General features: G+C 37.2%; 1 protein-coding gene across 4 annotated transcripts in view; it reads right to left on the reverse strand.

Annotated features, from left to right (window-relative positions):
- LOC146000511 (neurobeachin-like protein 1) overlaps positions 1–19,556 on the reverse strand; it is a 723,922-nt gene that overhangs the window by 692,761 nt on the left and 11,605 nt on the right. For all 4 annotated transcript variants that reach the window (XM_083138250.1, XM_083138253.1, XM_083138251.1 and 1 more), the window contains exon 2: positions 6,075–6,272. In XM_083138250.1, the coding sequence (XP_082994376.1) occupies positions 6,075–6,272 (198 nt within the window). The remainder of the gene's footprint in view (positions 1–6,074; positions 6,273–19,556) is intronic.

Genomic DNA, 19,556 nt, shown 5'->3' on the forward strand with positions numbered 1-19,556 from the left:
ACCAATAAAAAAGTATTTTTGAACCTTTAGGATTCAAATTTTTAAGATCTCATGTTTAATCAAGGACAAAAACTGCCAAATTTCAGATTTTGGGGGTCTCTTAGTTTCTGACTTACAGACTTTCAAAAAAAGCAAAAAATACCAAAATTTGACACATTCAAAACTTTAAATAGCAGTATTTCACCTAGAGAGCTCAAATTTAAGTCATTCTCTTCAACTTTTAATGAGCTTCAATTTGAAATGCAACATTACTGTGCTATCTGAATTTTGTAATTTTTCAAAACTTCATTTTCTTTAAATCTCAAAAGCACCAATTTTAATTTTTTCTAAAAAAAATATGTGTTTTAAAGACATCAATTGACTATTTGTGTGCAAATTTTCATAATGGGACGGCAATATGTTCCTATGGAAATTACATGTACAAATTCAATGGGATTTGGATTAATAAAAGTTGCAATTTTTCACGTCCATGGAGAAAAATTCACGCATAAATCCCAGAACCAGATTCACGCAGATTCCTGGAATTTAAGGTATTTCCGGTCAGTAACCACTCTGATATTATGGAGCAAATTATACATGCATAATTAATTTTCAAATCAACAAGTAACTTCCGTTAACAGTATAATTAGAATAATTTGTGGATAATTTTAAAAATGATGTATACAAATGAAAATTTGGTCATAAAATTAATAGATTTGGTTGTTATCTAAACTTATTACAATTTCTTACGGTTCCTTTGAGATTTTGTTTTTAACGATTGTACCTAACCAGTATTTTTCAGGAATTTTGTACCATTTTAATTTCTTTGCAACCTACTTCAGGATTTTTTTAGCCTAATTTATGATTTTTGGAACATATTTTAGGATTTTAGGGACTATTTTAGGAACTTAATAGCATACTTTATAGAACCAAAAAATCTGATGTCTACTAGTAAGTCAGGTGACGTATTAGCCGGGACAGTCCCTTTTTGAGTCCCAGTCCCAATTTTCTTTTAACATGAGACATTTTGCCAAAATATCCCTTTCTTGTGCCAATCATTTATCAGCAAAGCATTACTGCAATAATACACCTTCTCTACTATTACTATGAACTGCGGCACAGTAGCGGCTACTGCCTATTCACAAGTGCACGCCCAAATAAATCTGTAATGCAAATCATTATTATTACATAGGTATACTTATTTTTTGAACCCTATCTCCTTCGAAACATCAACGTGCTGCTTCACCAAGAGAGGTGGTGGAGGAGCATGCAATCAGTGACCAAGGCGAGCTTGCACAATGGGAGTTTTGATCCCTCTGACACTGTTACAGTAGTTTTGTCGAGGATCCTGATTGAGTCTTCTGGTTTGGGTACTGTGCCTGGGGATTTTGCATCATTTAGGAAACCCATGAACACAGCAGTTGGTGTGTTAGCAAATGTAGTGTTGCAAACCGATTCCATTGGAGATCGTGTGACAGAGTCGAGGCAAACCATACATCATTGCAAATTGAGGATTTGTTTCTTAGAAAAGGAAAATTTTGATTGTATATTGTCCCTCTTATTCTGTCCCGAGCATGGCAGGGGCAAGAAAGAAGGGGAAGGGGAGAAGGACGACTGAAAGTGAAATGGTTGTTTTAAACGTGCGTGATATTGCCTTTGCTTAGTGTATCTTGGTGAAAATAAACGGTCCCTGTGGCACAGTGGCCGAATTATCAACCTGTACAGAGGGAGCGTACATAAATCAGTCAGCTGTTTTGCATTCTGTGCCTGTTACTGCGTTGCAAAATTGTTTAGTGCTGTCAACACAAGTTCCTGTTTCAGTGCAAAGTGTTTGATTAGGGAAACTGTACATAGCGAAAGCAGACTTAATATTTAACGTTGTTGAATTTTTGGAGGGAAGTTAGGTACAAAGCCTGTAGCAACTGCAGTAATACAAAATGGATACGGCGGAAGGAAAGGAAAAATTCTGAAGTTCGAAGCAGGACAGTGTGGACTGAGTGAGTACTGTAATTTTCTTTAAGATTTATTATTCTCTTGATTTCGCTTAATTTATCTAGTTTTTTTATATGTATGAGCCTGTATAGTATCGTAATTGGCTATGCAATGAAATGGGTTTCTGTAGGCTAATATGTTTAATATGTGCAGCATTGAGTATGAAGTCGAGTAATAAAGGTAATTATCAAAGCCTTGCTACAACAACTATTCAATACATCCAAGATGGCATATAACACTAGTTCGTATGAATGTAATTGAAAATGTCATTGTTCAGCTGTAGCTATTAGCAGTTAAAAACTCGAAATTTTCATTGATGTCCATGTCTTGTGATAAGGTTCATGCAATTCCACCAAAATGTCATATATATTTCATAACTAATCGAAGTATCATATATTAAATATCATCATATTATTAAGCATTCTATTAATGTGTAGCTCTAAATGTGCTTCGACAATGAAAAATCTAAATATTTTAAACACAGTCTTATTCTAAATACATTCAATTTTTTTTAAATGTGGGTATGTGCTTTGACATGGTTATTGGTATGGAAAATAATTTTCTTTGCTAGAGAAAGTAACACAAATATAGTCTTCTTGAACAAAAACAAGGTCAATTTCTAAGAGCATTATTGAATTAATCTTCTACTGAATACAAAGTACTGAAATGTGAAAATTCTTACTGTTGAGATTGTAACAAAAAATTCAGACACCTTCGACAAAAAGTAGGACAAATTTGTAATTTTATTACTCTTGATAATTTTACAATATTTTTTTTTTTTTCAGAAAAAGTGATACTGCTTGGAAAAACAATGTTGCAATTGGTCAAGAAAGAAGAATTACTAAGAGTATTTACCATACTAAGTTATGAATTCAAATATAATAAGAAATAGTTCTCTACACAAATGTAAAGACAAACAGCACACAGTCACAGATTTCATCTGGTTTGTTATGTTCTCATCTCATTTCACAAGAGCGCAGCTAAAGACATAGAAACAGGAATGAACAAATCAGTAATAACAACATATAAACAAGACAATAATCAAGAGGAATGCCGTCTTGTCCCTGTATAGTAAGAATATACATCCGTCAGCATGACACAAATGAAAAGTCTCAGTATAGGCCTTCTGAGGTTCAGTTCATTGCTGGTGCAGGACAAATTTCAATCTCATTTTTCTTTCTTATATGGAAAACACAATAATAAGACTTTCTCAGTTGAAAGAGGAATGATAGTAGTTAAAAATATCCAAAAATGAGAAAAATAATTGTTTTTTTTTTAGAGCTGTTTAAACTTGAAATTTAAACGGAATGTTCAAATTTAACTAAGTTTCAACTATTTATCATCTCAAAATATTCTACTGTCCTTCCTCTTTATAACGACCTCAAGAATGCTTCTGTAGATTCATTGGTTCCCAAGATATATGCAATTGAAAATTGCATGTTTGAGAAAAAATAGTTTTTGATCAACCCTCATATAATTCATAATAATCGTATTTCAGCAAAATCCTTTCATGGGTGTCGGTTTTGGAGCAAAGGAAATCTGTGTACCAAATATCATCAAAATCGGTCACTATGAGGGTCAACTCTTGAATTTGACATGGAATGGCCCATGTTGTATAAACAACCCAAGGGCCAAAATTTGCACTAGATGCAGTAACCCCCTCACTACTCCTTCAAATACCACCCTGGTTATAGCCCCTTTCTCATCATATCTGTCTTGGAAGAGTGTAACAACCAAAGTAAAACACCATCAGTTGCCAATGGTGAATGGCAACTATGAAATCAAGATTTAGGGTGGAAGAGTGGTGGTTTTTGATCCTGAGGTTGAGCGGATGTTTCGTTTAGATAAACTCCATCACTGAGATTGCAGATAAGCTGTGTAAATGAGGTTGGAGGTGTGGCAGGTAAAGGATAAAGATACTACATATGAGATTCTGTTTTAAGTCCATTTCATGTACAGATAGGCTTATCAGGATTGGACCTACAGGTCAAAGTGTGATCTAAACCACTATGAACCTCCACCAAGTATCGAACCCAGGGCCCTTGGTATAGTAGCAATGGAAATGTGAAGGATCAAATAAGTGATAAGGTTAGGGCAGGTTCTGCACTCCAAGTGGTTGCATTTGTGGGCATTTGAATTTGAATTTTTGGGTGTGTCAGCACTTAAAGGCTATTTTGCACCCGCCACGTTATATGAGGTCCAGCTCCTAACCTTACCAAAATTAACTGTAATGTCGTTAACTAAAATATTAAAACATTCTGACTTCGGTTAAAAGCTGAGGCTGTAAAGGAGCACTCAACACACATAAGGACAAATAGCAGACACCAGAGCCTCGTTAGTCTGCAAAATGCAGTCCAGCATGTACTACGTGGAAGTGAGGTAGTGGGCATTAAACTGGTGGTTGTGGTAGGATATGTAGAATTTTGGACCAATATGTGTCTAAGATTTTGAGGAGATGGGAGAAAACTACTTTGAGTTTGGAAAAATGTCTTCAGTGTCAAGACAAGTACAGAGAATGTAGTTAGTTCTATTGTATCTTTTATTTGTCATATTTATATCACATGCCTGCAACTTGGTTAATCATTTGATGAGGATCAATGATGCCAAGATGAAACTGATGCATGGAAAATCACAAAGGAACACCCATGCCAAGGTCAGAGCTCAAAGCAAGAACCTTCGATGGTGAAATCATGAGTCAAGCATTCAAGCTTGATCACCAAAGCAGATAGGAATGTAAGCATGTATGATTTTGGTGAAGTGGGGCTGATATTGGATCACAAACACAGGGTGATTGATGTCAGCTTTTTGGTCAGGGTGCGTGTTTACCAGAATTGATGGTAAGCAATTGTTGGACAAAGGCTTGTGAAAGCGTAGCTTGTTGGAAGATAAAAGCCAAGCCAAGGTGTTGGACCAGGAAGAATGGGATAGTTTTCTTGGTGTAATACACATGAGAGCTGGAGAAGTGGAGGTACGGCATGCAGTTGATGGATTTGATATGGATAGAAGTCTTCAAATGATCTTCCTTGAAGTGGGCATCTACATCCAGTAAAACAATTTAGTAGGTGAAATGGTTTGATTGATTTACTTTATTTTACTTCACATTTCCGCCACTTTTGGCTAATCATGAAGATGAGGATGAGTGATAATACAGTAGGTGAAATGGGACCAAGTGAACTGAATAGTACTAAATTGTTAGTTTATTTTTGTTATAAGGCCACTTTATGCTCAGATTAATTTGAACTTCATCTCAAACTGCAAACATGAGTGCAGGAAATTTACAGAATACAGCCTTCATGAAGAACACAATGGGAGATAGCAGACTGAATCCTTTGCTCAAATTTGTTCACAGACAATTCATTCCATCATGGGGAAAATGAACAAAATGAAGGGCCATAAAGGTTCATATAAAAGATTAGAAAGAAATACTAAACACTGTGTAAATATTCAAACTAACACAAGTGAATTTCGAAAGCTTGTAAATGCAAGAAATTTTGACAACCTACACCATATTCTAGTCTGTAGGGCAATTGACTACCACGTGGGAGACCCATGTTCGATTCCCTGCATGAGTGATGTGAGCTCGGAATTTTTCCAGCCATGTCTTTGCATAAAGCAGCTCTAGAGCTTACCCAGCCTCAAATCAATGGGAACCTGGGGATTATGGATGGCTGGAGCATCATGCTGATCACTTCACCTCCATAAAATGTAAGAGATCGAGAATATGTGGGGCCCTAACCCCACACCCCCTAAATGTGCCTTCATAGCACAGTGCTACATGCATGGGGAACTTTACCTTTACCTATATCCATATTCAGTAAAATTCTAAAGTAAACTTCCATGATGGAACTTACTCACCATTGTTAGCATCTAGAATGGGTGATTGAAGTTATATACTCAGAGAGGAAGTTATGTCTTAATACTGTGTCTATTTTGGAGAGTATTTAGTAAACTCCTTAAATTACATTAAACAAAATGACTGTTCTTCCAGTGGCTAGAGAAACTCTACTTCCATTGTACAACAAAAAAAAAATCACACACACACTGAAAAAAATATTCACAAATACTTAGGAAAAATAATAAAAAATAAATCTTTCCACAATTACCTTTTCTGCTTCATCTTTTGCATGATCGATAAACTTTCCTATAGCAGGAAGAAAGTCTTCGGGTAGTCTCTTTAGATGAGGTCCGGTCTCGTGTTGGTTTGTGATAGGAATAGATGCACTCTGCCATGGAAGATCCAGTTGACTCTCCCATATTGACACAAAAGCTTGGACAAATTGATGGAAGTATTCCTTGTCATTCTACAATAAAAAACAAGAAATTGGTCCACTTCAATGTTGAAAAGCAATATCTGTCTTACATGCGTGGGTTGGAGTTTTAATAGTGGCAACACTGCTCTATATACACTAAGGTGCTTCTCGCTTATACCACTCATTAGTTTGATACCTAACATACCTCCCAGTAAATGGGCTCTTCCTTCCAACAATAGGTGGATGCGCAGTGACAAGAGGAATAGAATTCATTAGAGCTGGCAGTCTAAAGTTGTGTAGTTGTGTAGTCAGAACCCCACTAATGTGACAGTTAGGGTAATTCTCGTAGATGATTGTGATGGTGTTATCTTAACACATACCGTGCCTCAAGGACAGACTGCCAATTCGCAGTATTACGGTCGTTTTTGGAGCATAGCCTGCAACCTAAATTGTGAAAGAATAGGTGACACTTTCTGCTGAATCCTCCCATCAATTTGTAGGAAAATGCTCGGGTGCATGTAGTGCAACCTGTAGCTGATATGCTCTACCAGCCCCTGTGACTTTTATTTGATCCCTACGATGAAGGAACCACTTCATGGCACATTTGCTTCCGAACTGTTCCAGAAATTCTTCAGGCAATAGACCACTCCATTCGAGGCATCAACAGAACAGGCACTGTTAAAGGTATAGTACAACTTCCACATTGCTGGCAACGGTTGTACACACTGGTGACTATATCGAAGGGTTGTAAAATTTTCACAGAGGTATCTCTTTTGTATCATTTGCAAATAAATAGTTGCCACTATTAAATCTCCAAACCATGTATGATACTACTTAAATTGGACATTTAGTATTAAACCCAAAAGACAGTACACACCAGCACTATTGAATGTTCAGCTTGAATGCGTAAACAAGGTAAGCAAGCAAGTTCTATTGGTTTTTGACAATGTCAAATGTCAAGTGCCGCTCTGTGTACTATGAGTGCCAAGATTAGGCAAATAAGATGTTAGAGTCGTTCCATGTCAAATCATCCATAAAGTGTCATCTACTATGTATCTCCGACGACTTTGATGGAATTTGGTGCACATGTAGAACTTTTGATGCTAATTCCAAAAATGTCTATTTTATTCATATTGGTCAAAGTGTTCAGTGTTCAAAATCTCTGCTTCACTTTGAAGGACACATAATAGGTTATGAATGATTGTACCTTCCCTCAGGTTTTCTTGTCCTCAGAATGGTGTAAGCTTTCATTTAAATAAGAGTGTAGCAATAACCATGTCTTCTTAGGAGTAGTTTTAAGTTGTTTTAAAAAAATAAACTAGCTTCAACAGCTGATGTTATGCCCCCTCCCCGAAATTTTATACATAAGCAGCTCAGTGTATACTAAGCCTGATGAATGGTGGTTCAGACAGGGTATTAAAAAAATCATTCCCATAAAATGATATTCAAAATTAATCTCGTTAACAAATGTTTATATTAGGGATGGCCAGATCTGGATCCTGGCGGATCCGAAATCCGGATCCGGTTCCAGATCGTAAGGATCCAGATCCTAAAATTTTTTGGACCCGGATCTGGTACTTTCGGATCCAGATTCAGAACTTTCGGATCCGGATCCAAAACTTTCAGATCCGGATATGGTACTTTTGGATCTGGATCCAGAATTTTCGGATCCGGATCCATCTTGCCACCCCACATGCGCTTCTTTGGAAAGTAAGAATGTGTTTATAACATATTGTTAGCTGCTAATATACATATATATATATATAATATACATACATACACATATATATATATAGTGTGTGTGCGCGATTTGTAATTAATTAATACACTTACAAGGGAGGTCAAAGTCTCCCCCTGTGATTTCCGTGAAACTTGGCAGGTGTATAGAGGCCCCCCTCAAATGTCAAGATGAGGAGAAATTGAAGTGGGGATCTGACCCCGAAACCATGTAAATATGGCATAGGAAGAAACAGGGGGCATAGGGCTCTCTATACACCTGCCAAATTTCATGGAAATCGGAGGGGGACACAGGGGTCAGATGATCCCCACGTCAATTTGTCCTCATCTTGACATTTGAGGCGGGTTTTGCCCCCTAAAACAGTTTGTTAGCCAAAACCAAAAAAAAAACATGCATTTCTTCCTTTGGGCCCCTCTATACACCTGCGAAGTTTCATGAAAATCGGAGGGGGACTCAGGGGTCAGATCCTTACTTCAATTTGTTCTCATTTTGACATTTGAGGGGATTTTGCCCCATAAAACAGTTTTTAGCTTAAACAAAAATAACACGTATTTCTTCCTTTGGGCCCCTCTATACACCTGCCACATTTCATGGAAATCGGAGGGGAAGACAGGGGTCAGATCCCCACTTCAAAATCGGAGGGGGACACAGGGGTCAGATGATCCCCACGTCAATTTGTCCTCATCTTGACATTTGAGGCGGGTTTTGCCCCCTAAAACAGTTTGTTAGCCAAAACCAAAAAAAAAAACATGCATTTCTTCCTTTGGGTCCCTCTATACACCTGCGAAGTTTCATGAAAATCGGAGGGGGACTCAGGGGTCAGATCCTTACTTCAATTTGTTCTCATTTTGACATTTGAGGGGATTTTGCCCCATAAAACAGTTTTTAGCTTAAACAAAAAAAACACGTATTTCTTCCTTTGGGCCCCTCTATACACCTGCCACATTTCATGGAAATCGGAGGGGAACACAGGGGTCAGATCCCCACTTCAAAATCGGAGGGGGACACAGGGGTCAAATGCCCACTTCAATTTGTCCTCATCTTGACATTTGAGGGGGGTAGCCCCCCAAAACAGGTTTTTAGCCGAAACAAAAAAACACGTATTTCTTCCTTTGGGCCCGTTTATACACACACCTGCCAAGTTTCATGGAAATCGGAGGGAGACACAGGGGTCAGATCCCCACTTCAATTTGTCCTCATCTTGACATTTGAGTGGGTTTTGCCCCGTAAAACCGTTTTTTAGCTGAAACAAAAAACATGTATTTCTTCCTTTGGGCCCCTCTATACACCTGCCACGTTTTATGGAAATCGGAGGGGAACACAGGGGTCAGATCCCCACTTCAAAATCGGAGGGGGACACAGGGGTCAAATGCCCACTTAAATTTGTCCTCATCTTGTCATTTGAGGGGTTTTTGACCCCTAACACCGTTTTTTAGCTGAAACATAAAAACACGTATTTCATCCATTGGGCCCCACTATACACCTGCCAAGTTTCATGGAAATCGGAAGGGGACACTTAGATAACCTGTCTTGTTAGTCTTACACTTTGTAATTATATAACACTGCATATATTATAATGTTTTATTTTAATTTGTAAAACTGTAACTGTAGAACAATTGTATAATTTTTGTATAACATTTCTATCTTGTTATGTGTGTTAAAGGTTTCATCCTGGAATGGAATGTCTCACATTTATGTGTGTGTTTTCATTTCCAATATATTCGAATGAACACATATTCATTTCAAGGGCATATACAAAATACCTCTGACATTTTATGTTAAACAAGTAAGATTATTTTTGTGCACGAGTGTGTTAGCCGATGCGTAGCAAAGTATTTTAGGAACAACACTTGAAAAAAATTCTTGTAGGACTAACTAATGAAAATTTCTTTGTAATCGAAGATCATAATACCTTTTAAGGTGTGGTAATATTATAATGGGATTGAGATATGAAACTCTCGGATCCGGATCCGGATCCAGATCTGGAATTTTCGGACCCAGATCCGGATCCAGATCCGGATCCAGATCCGAAACTTTCAGACCCGTGTGTCAGTAAAAGCACCTTCTTTAGATTAAGAAAGGAAAGTGGCAAAGGACCAGTCACTACACCGCAAAAAAGACATGGTGGCCTTCAATATAAAACCAGCAGGGAAGTGAAGTATAATGACTTCGTATGTAGTGCTATACGGTGCAAATTTCACACATTTCTGTTTCAAAATGCTCCCCCTACAATTAGGGCCGTAATGAAGGAAGTTAACAATGACAATGATTTGCCCAATTTCACTTATTCAACGTTTTACCGTTTGGTAAAAGAAATGGGGTTCGAATTCGAAAAGCGAGGAAATAAAGCACTAATGATTGAAAGAAACGATATTATATTGTGCCGACATTCATATTTATGGAAAATGAGACAATTTAGGAATGAGGGAAGGGATATTGTGTACTTAGTTGAAAGTTGGGTAAACGTAGGGCATACTGTGCCAGAGATTAGGAAGGACAAAACAATAAAAACTCCTAAAGAAGCTTTTTTGGCTGGATTATCCATGGGTCTTAAAGGTCCTACTGCTCGGGGTCCACGATTTGTTTTGCTGCACGCCGGTGTTAAGATGGGGTTTGTAGAAGGGGCTAAACATGCTTTTTTAGCAAAAAAAAAAATGTTGCTGACTACCGTGACGAAATGGACAGTGTTTGGTTTGAACGGTGGTTCAAGGAGAAATTGCTGCCCAATATTCAGCCAGGGACGGTCATTGTTATGGACAACGCATCTTACCACTGTAGAAAATTAGAAACTATTCCTACTTCCAAAACCCGTAAGGAAGAAATTAGGGAATGGTTGAAATCAAAAAATATTGCCTTTTCAGATGATTCTCTTAAAAGAGAATTGCTCAGTGTCGTGAATTCTGTGTGAAACCAATTTAATATTAATTACTTTGACTCGATTGCAGAAGAACGTGGAGCAATTGTTTGTAGACATCCCTACCATTGTGAACTGAAGCCTATTGAAATGGTATGGAGTCAGGTTAAAGGGCATGTTGGGTGGCATAACATTAATTTTAAAGTGAAAGAAATGGGACCTTTTGATAGACATTGCGTTTCAATCAGTTACTTAGGAGCAATGGTCGAATTACTGCAGACACGTTGAAGGGGTAGAAGAGGAAATGTGGAATGTCGACCTACTACAGGATGACATCAAACCTTTAATCATTAGGTTAAGCAGCAATTCTTCCAGCAGTGGCCAATCCTCCCAAGACTCGTCGATGGAGGGTGTTGATCCGCTGTCCGATTAAGGTAACAATAATGAATTTATATATATATATATATATATATATGTAACACATTACCATATCTCCATGTTATTCTATGAAATAATTACAGAGAAACGCGAATGAATATTAAATGTGCCTGTGTATTAAATTAAATCTAATGGGAAAATGACATGCTAATGAACTGTAACGTTCACAGTATAATATTAATATTAATAATTACATATAATTATCATTATATATACAAAATATGTAACACCTTCATTGTGAAGGAAGCTCATCATTTCCCTGCGACATGAGCTATGCTGTCACATGAACTCATTCCAAGCCAATCAAAACCACCACTGCATCAAAAGGTTATGCACTGTGTTTGATGGATTGCAAGCTACTGCCACCTGGTCAGACAATAAATGCTACTGTGTACTCTTAGTAACTGGCTGCATCCACCTTACTTCCCAGACATTGTCCCATTCAATTACCACCTGATCCATTCACAAAACAACCATCTTAGAGGATGACAGTTCCGAAATCTAGACCAGTTGCAAACTGCACTTGACGACTTATGTGGTTCACGGTCAAACAGTTTTACTACAGTGGGATCTGTAGTCTTCCACAACATTGGAGACAGGTCATTGCTTCTAATAGGGAACACATTTGACCTGCCAGGTCCGTTTCGGTTGCTTTTATGTACTAGAAGGTGTCGACTGAAAATCTAACTGGTAGCTTTTTAACCCAGAATGACTGCTGTTGGCTGGCATTGCAGATCAACATGATAGTTATAACTAAACTAACTCTCTAGCCTTCTTAAACCCGAAAGTTCAGGGCTGCAGCAACACAGGCCTTCCATCTGTCCCTAGCCATAGCAAGATCTAAATACTCTTTTCCATCCCTACCGATTTCCTTTAAATCCATCTCAACGTTATCCCTCCATCTTCGTCTTGGTCTTCCTACAGGTCTCTTACCATCAGGTTTCCCAACAAGAATCCTGTAAACTACTCTTTCCTCTCCCATTCGTGCCATATGGCCTGCCCACTTAAGTCTTCTTGATTTAATCATTCTAATAATATCTGGACATGAATACAAATTGTGTAGTTCTAAATTATGTAACCTTCTCCACTCACCTGTCTCCTCATTCATTTTAGGTCCAAATATTTTCCTAAGGATCTTATTTTCAAATACTCTCAATTTATGTTCCTCTTTCAATGTAAAGGACTAAGTTTCACATCCATATAATAATACAGGCAAAATTACTGTTTTGTACATTTTAACTTTTAGTTTCTTAGATATTCAACGAGAAGACAAATGTTTATGAAGAGAAAAGTAACATGCATTTCCTGAATTAAGCCTGCTTTTTATTTCCTCTATAATATCATTTTCATTTGTTAGTATTACTCCTAAGTACTTGAATTTGGAAACTGGTTCAAACGAGTTGTTATCAATAATTAGATTTTGATTATTACCTAACACTTGGTTTCGGCCTTTTTTTATATTTATATATATTTAGTTTTCTCTTTGCTAACTTCCAAACCTATCTCTTAGCTGCTTTTAAAAATATTTTAGCATTATTCTTAATTGTATTTATATCAATGGCGGCTCGTGGTCTGACTTTATGGGTGTGCACTTCAGACTCGTGTCCAGAAGAAGTGTTATTAAGCCTCTCAAATACTCGCACCCATTTTTGCATACATAATGATCCTAATGTATTGGCAATCCAAGTTATGACCACCTTTTGCTAAAAATGAGGCTACAAGAGTTTTATTTCATGATAAATATATAAAAATATTAATATACACGTATATAAATTGGAAATACTTCGGTGAATTCGAGTGAATACTTCAATCATGAGAAGAGTGATGTTTATTGGGTATGGATACTTAATTCAACATTCGATAACCTGAAAAAATCACTACAAACATAGAAATATAGATATTTAATATTCAATAATTATTATTGTCGATTTTCACAATATTTAGTAAAAATTTTCTTTCTCCTTCGCTCCACTGATAATAGTGAACAAGAATAACTACATTTGCATACATCAAACAAGCAGGGCCAGGCGATTATCCAGGGTGCCGACCTCGTAGGGCCGCCAAACCAAGGATCCTCCTTGATTAGAGGCAAATCCTAACAGTGGCTATTTTTTTCTTTATTTGAATTTATTTTTTAGCTTCACTTTATGCACAGAAAAGCAAATAGAGATGACCTACAGTTTAAAGTTGGATCCGAACCACTATGTGCCTCCACCGTGTCCGTGGCTACTTGTTTTAAAAAGAGTTGGATTTATTGTTGACAAGAATTAATTGAAGTTACTGCTGAATAACTTAATAAGTATATTGAAAAATCATGTAGCAATTTAAGCTAACAGATTTTTGTTGTTTTGATGTCATTATGTAGGTATTAATTAACACATACCTACAATAAACGTGTTCTTCAACAGTATTAAAGTATTTTTAAAATATGGCTATTACTTTTCATCATTAAAACCGTAAATATATAACATGGTTATGATTTATATTGGAGGAAGGTGGAAAGTAGGGGGCGCCAAAACAATGCAAACAAGGTGGCATCCAACGACCACATGCAGAAAATTAGTTGTAATCTATCTAGTAGTTGTTTACTTCTAATGACCGATAGAAGCAAGCAAAATCAAGAGAATAATAAATATGAAAGAAAATAACAGTACTCACTCACTCCACTCAACACTGCCCTATTCTTACTTCAAACTTTTCCTTTCCCTTCCGCTATCCATATTATTACTGCAGTCGCTGCACACTTTGTAGCTAACTTCCCTCCAAAAATTCAACAACGTTAGATATTACGTCTCTGCTTTCGCTATGTACAGTTTTTCCTTTCATTATGAAACAGGAACGAGCTTTTGACAGTGCAACAATTTTGCAACGCACGAGCAGGCACAGCTGACTGATCCACGGTTTCCCTGCGCGGGTTGATATTTCGACTACAGCGCCACAAGGGCAGTTTATTTTGACCAAGCTGCACTAAGCAAAGACAATACAAGCCATTGTTTAAAGCACATATTTTGCTTTCAGTTGCCCACTACCCCTACCCCCACCCCTTCCATCCTCCCTTCTTTCTTGGCCTGGCATGCTCGGAACAGCATGGGAATAGATATCATACGAATAAATAGAATTTCCCTTTTCCAAAAAAAAAATCCCTCTATTTACGATCCCGAATGGAACAGGATTGCAACACTGCTGTATCGCGAACACAACGCTAGCAGTGTGCGTGGAGCCCATAATACCTCGATGTAGAAGAGCGAGTCCCTTCTCTTTTCTTGCACGCTGCAAACAGCTGCAAACGAGCACAGGGCGACTTGTGTTCTGAGGGAACGAATCTCAGCAGCAGGCACTGGTAATGCGAAGCAGATTGGGCTTCGGAACGTTTGATGTTTGGAAGGAGATAGTGTCCAGTGAATAAGTATAATAAAAATTAATTGCATTGCAGATTTATTTGGGTGTGCACGTGCGAATGTGATAGGCAGAAGCCGCTACTGACTTATATCAAACGCTAATAAATCTACATCATCTAAATATGTTAACAGCCGAGTCACACCGTTGAATTCTAGTCCTTCGTTAGTTCCTTTTGCCTTCCTAACAGTGTATTCTAAGGCAAAATTAAAGAGCAATGGAGATAATGCATCTCCTTGTTCTAACCCATCATGAATTGTAAATTTGTCAGACACATTAATATCCACACGAATTTTACTTTCTGTTTCACTGGTGCATACTTTTGTCATTAACAAGCTTCTTAGGTATTCCAAACTCTACTAATATATTACCTAGGTATATGAGTCATTCCATATGAAATCAACACAGCCCACAACCTGACCAACTCCGATTTTCATGAAATTTGGAGAGTTGAAACTATGCACAGAACTTAGTAACTATGAAAAATTTGAGTCTCGTGCGTCTTGTAATTGTTAAATTATTCAAGACCAAAGTTCGCATAAATTGCCCTTTTTGAGACTGCTTAGCTATACTAAAGGTGCTGTAACTCCGCTCCTATTTCACATTGAAAGCTCAAATAAAGCTTATTGTACAGTGAATTGAACAAGCTTTCCAGTGATATATAACAAGTCTACCTTTGGATAAAAATATAATTGTCTCATGTGACCTTGACCTTTGACCTTGAATATCTCAAAACATGTCATCACCAAAAATCGTGAAAAAAATATATTTGGTCCCTCATGCCATACTATAAAACATATCAAAAAATCATTCTGGGACTGCAATGGGATCAGAAGATACAAAATAATATGCTTAACTATGTGACTGATAAAAGCCTCATTACATGAACTATGATGAGTCAAATGTCCCTTAACACCCCCTACAAAATGTAAAGGAGTTATCCTGGTTGTGAAAGAAATAGGTTAAGCACAGGGAGATCCCTAGCTGTGTGTGTCAAGCACAGGTCCCGCATATTGTTGACCGCCATATTGAATTCAACACAAACATTTCAAAGAAAAGGGGGTGATGTGATATATCAAATCAGACTAGAATTTCACGAGAAATGAAGCGGCGAAGATTTTTCCAACATACATTTAACCAGAAAAAAGTTATTACTGCATGCTTGTAACCATTCTATCCTTTTTGAGGTGTTAAAAACAAAACATTAGAATGCTTCTAACGTGTTAGGAATTCATCGAGATCACGCTGACATCTCGGGAGAGAAAGAAGTAAGTACACACCATTGCTTATGATTTTAATCAGCGAAATTCACCAAATAGTTGAATAGTGAAGAATATTGGAAAAAGTATCTCAAAAAAATACGTGACACTTCCTTTGGAATGAAAAATTCTTCAGTGACGAGGCTAATTTTTATATTCACGGTGAAGTTAATAAAAAGAATACGAAATACCTGTGATTTGCTTAAATGGTGAGGGCTTCTTGGATTTGTTAAGTGAACAGGTTTTTCATCTTAGCTTATGGGATATGGCACTTTTCCAGAGTTTTGAAACAGGACAGTGTGTGATCACACTATGTGGACATTGTAGCAATTTCTTCATGGTAAATTTCTGGGTAGATTGATGGGCAGATCTAACATCTTAGGAGGACTTTTACCTTCAGAAACATTTGAAGAGAATGATGCATGCACTAAAAGTCTGTGATATTGACCATCTGAGAGTGAGAGAAGGCATAGTTGCTGTTTGCGATGATGTTGCACCTGCTACATTGCCAAATGTTCTATGTGAGTGTGAGAGACCTCAACGAGTGTACTCACAGGAACATTGACAACATTATAATGTGCATATATCGTAAGTGAAAGGAATGCGTATAACTTTTTGCTGGCTAGAGATAAGTTGGAAAAGCCTTCGCCGCTTCATTTCTCGTGAAATTCTAGTCTGATTTGATATATCACATCACCCCCTTTTCTTTGAAATGTTTTTTTGAATTCAATATCGCGTTCAACAATATGCCGGACCTGCGCTTGACACACACAGCTAGGGATCTCCCTGTGCTTAACCTATTTCTTTCACAACCAGGATAACTCCTTTACATTTTGTAGGGGGTGTTAAGGGACATTTGACTCATCATAGTTCATGTAATGAGGCTTTTATCAGTCACATAGTTACACATATTATGTTGTATCTTCTGATCCCATTGCAGTCCCAGAATGATTTTTTGATATGTTTTAGAGTATGGCATGAGGGACCAATATATTTTTTTCACGATTTTTGGTGATGACATGTTTTGAGATATTCAAGGTCAAAGTTCAAGGTCACGTGATACAATTATATTTTTATCCAAAGGTAGACTTGTTATATAACACTGGAAAGCTTGTTTAATTCACTGTACAATAAGCTTTATTTGAGCTTTCAATGTGAAATAGGAGCGGAGTTACAGCACCTTTAGTATAGCTAAGTGGGCTCAAAAAGGGCAATTTATGCGAACTTTGACCTTGAATAATTTAACAATTACAAGGCGCACGAGACTCAAAATTTTCATAGTTACTAAGTTCCGTGCATAGTTTCAAATCCCCAAATTTCATGAAAATCGGAGATGGTCAGGTTGGAAATTGCTATATCTGTGTTGATTTAGCATGGAATGACTCATATATGATAGTTATGGATGGAAAAAATGTCAGGAGACCATTTTCAGCTATTATTTTCAAGTTATTTTTTAAAATGTTCACTGTTCTCTTTCTTTTTAATTCCTCATTTAAGTTTAGACTGCAAAGTGATTGCATTCATTTCTTCTTCAATCAAAATTAAACACAAACAGTTGGAAAAGAACGTCTTTAACAATTTCTTCCCACTGATGAGAAGATTTTCAGTATGGTGCATGTGCACAACCGTCAAGTACTGAAGAAATAACAAAAATTCCACTGCTGCTAAAGTTGTCACTTGCCATCATTTTTTCGTTTTTTTTTTTTTTTTTTGTTTTTTTTGAGGGTTCAGGGCGGCTCTGAAGGTAAAAACCTCCTTGGTGTTCATCAATCAGAATGTCAAAATTAATGCTGCTAGCCATCAGCAAATCATTCTCCAAGACATTTGCAACCATGTGCAACTTTGGCGATGACAGATTCAGCTCCATCAACAATTGCAATGTATGAAGAGCTGTTTCATGGTATTTGGGGTAAGGACATTTAGCATTGAATTTGAATGACACGGATTTCTCCTGTTGGTCAATTTTGGAGAAGACATCCAGTGTCTCGTACAAATCAGTGGACACATTCAAAGTAGCATTACAATGTATGTGGGAGGAAATTACTGTTGAACAGTGTGTGGCGATTGTAAACAATTTTCGAAGATGACTTCGCAAATGTATTGAGGCAAAAAGAAGCAACATTGAGCACTTATTGCAATTTAAATAAACTTTTTAAATAAATTAAAAAGTTAATAATTTAGATTTATGCATGTATAAAGCAGTTCTATGCTGTATAAATATTTTTAAAAAGTCTACAAACTTTTATGCCACCTTGTATGTGCACATTTTCAAGTGAGCAAATTATTTAGGCACTAAAATATAGTGCAAGTAAAAGCCAAGTTCACTATTTAAATGCGGCAAACACTGGCTTGTGTAGTACACTTACCACTCCTACTTAAATATTAGTTACAAATGATTTGTAAATCACTAACAAATTATTCTGCATAAGTACCTACATGGGAACCCTGCGTTAGACTGTTGGGGTGTGACAAACCCCAATCGTACTATATTAGTTTATTTCTCAACGATTTGGCAACACTGAACTTTGTCCATCCGTGTACCTGGCAAGTATTTATCGTGGATGTTTGTAGTGTATTTGCAATTGTAGGTGCTGGAGCTGTTAAGTTGTTGTCACGTATTTGTTGGCTTTGGGGTTTGACATACCCGCCAGACTAGTCACGGTTCTGTTTTTATGTACGGACTAAATACAAAACAGAGCCAATAGTTTATTTGTTATTGTTTTTTTAGTGTCTGTGTATTCTGCAAACAATGGGTTCTGAAGTGGAACGTATTAGGCGAGTGTTACAAGAATGCGAAGAAGTGGAATCGGATGTGGAGGGAGGTGAGGGTAGTGATTGTTGGTCGGATCATGCTAGTGAAAATGAACATAACACAGATTCTGAAGAAGATGCGGTTTTAGACAATACCGATAGTGTAAATGAGAATTTTTACGTAGGTAAGGACGGTACCACAAAGTGGAGCAAGTCAGCACCACGTACGAATACAAGAACAAGAGCGAGTAATATTATCAAAACACGTCTCCCATGTGTACAAGGTGTGGCTAAGAACTGCAAAAGTCCTTCAGAATGCTTTCAGTTATTTCTTAGTGACGACACACTGCAGAAAATCGTAAGTAACACAAACAAATTCATAGACAATGCATCCCAAAAGTATGGTGAACATGAGAAATATAAAGTAAAAAATACGTCATTAGTAGAAATAAAAGCTGTAATTGGACTTTTGTACATGGCAGGTGTTTACAAAGCAAACAGAGTAAATTTAGATGATTTGTGGGCGAGAGATGGTACTGGTATGGATATATTTTGGAGCACAATGACGTTGCGACGCTTCCGATTCTTACTCACTTGTCTCCGCTTCGACGACAAATCTACGAGAGCTGAGCGATCTCAATTTGATAAGCTTGCACCGATAAGAGATTTTTTTGAAACTTTCGTTGAGCAGTGTAAAGTACATTACTCTGTTGGAGCAAATGTAACAATAGACGAGCAACTCGAAAAGTTCAGAGGTAGGTGTCCCTTTCGGCAATACTTGCCCAACAAGCCAGGCAAGTATGGCATTAAAATTTTTGCTCTTGTAGATTCAAGAGTCTTTTCTAGCTGACCCAAGCGATATTCTAAATAGATGGAAGAACTACTTTAATGACCTTTTA

This window comes from Lepisma saccharinum, chromosome 16 (assembly GCF_977018435.1).
Source record: "Lepisma saccharinum chromosome 16, izLepSacc3.1, whole genome shotgun sequence".
NCBI classification, from domain to species: Eukaryota; Metazoa; Arthropoda; class Insecta; order Zygentoma; family Lepismatidae; genus Lepisma; species Lepisma saccharinum.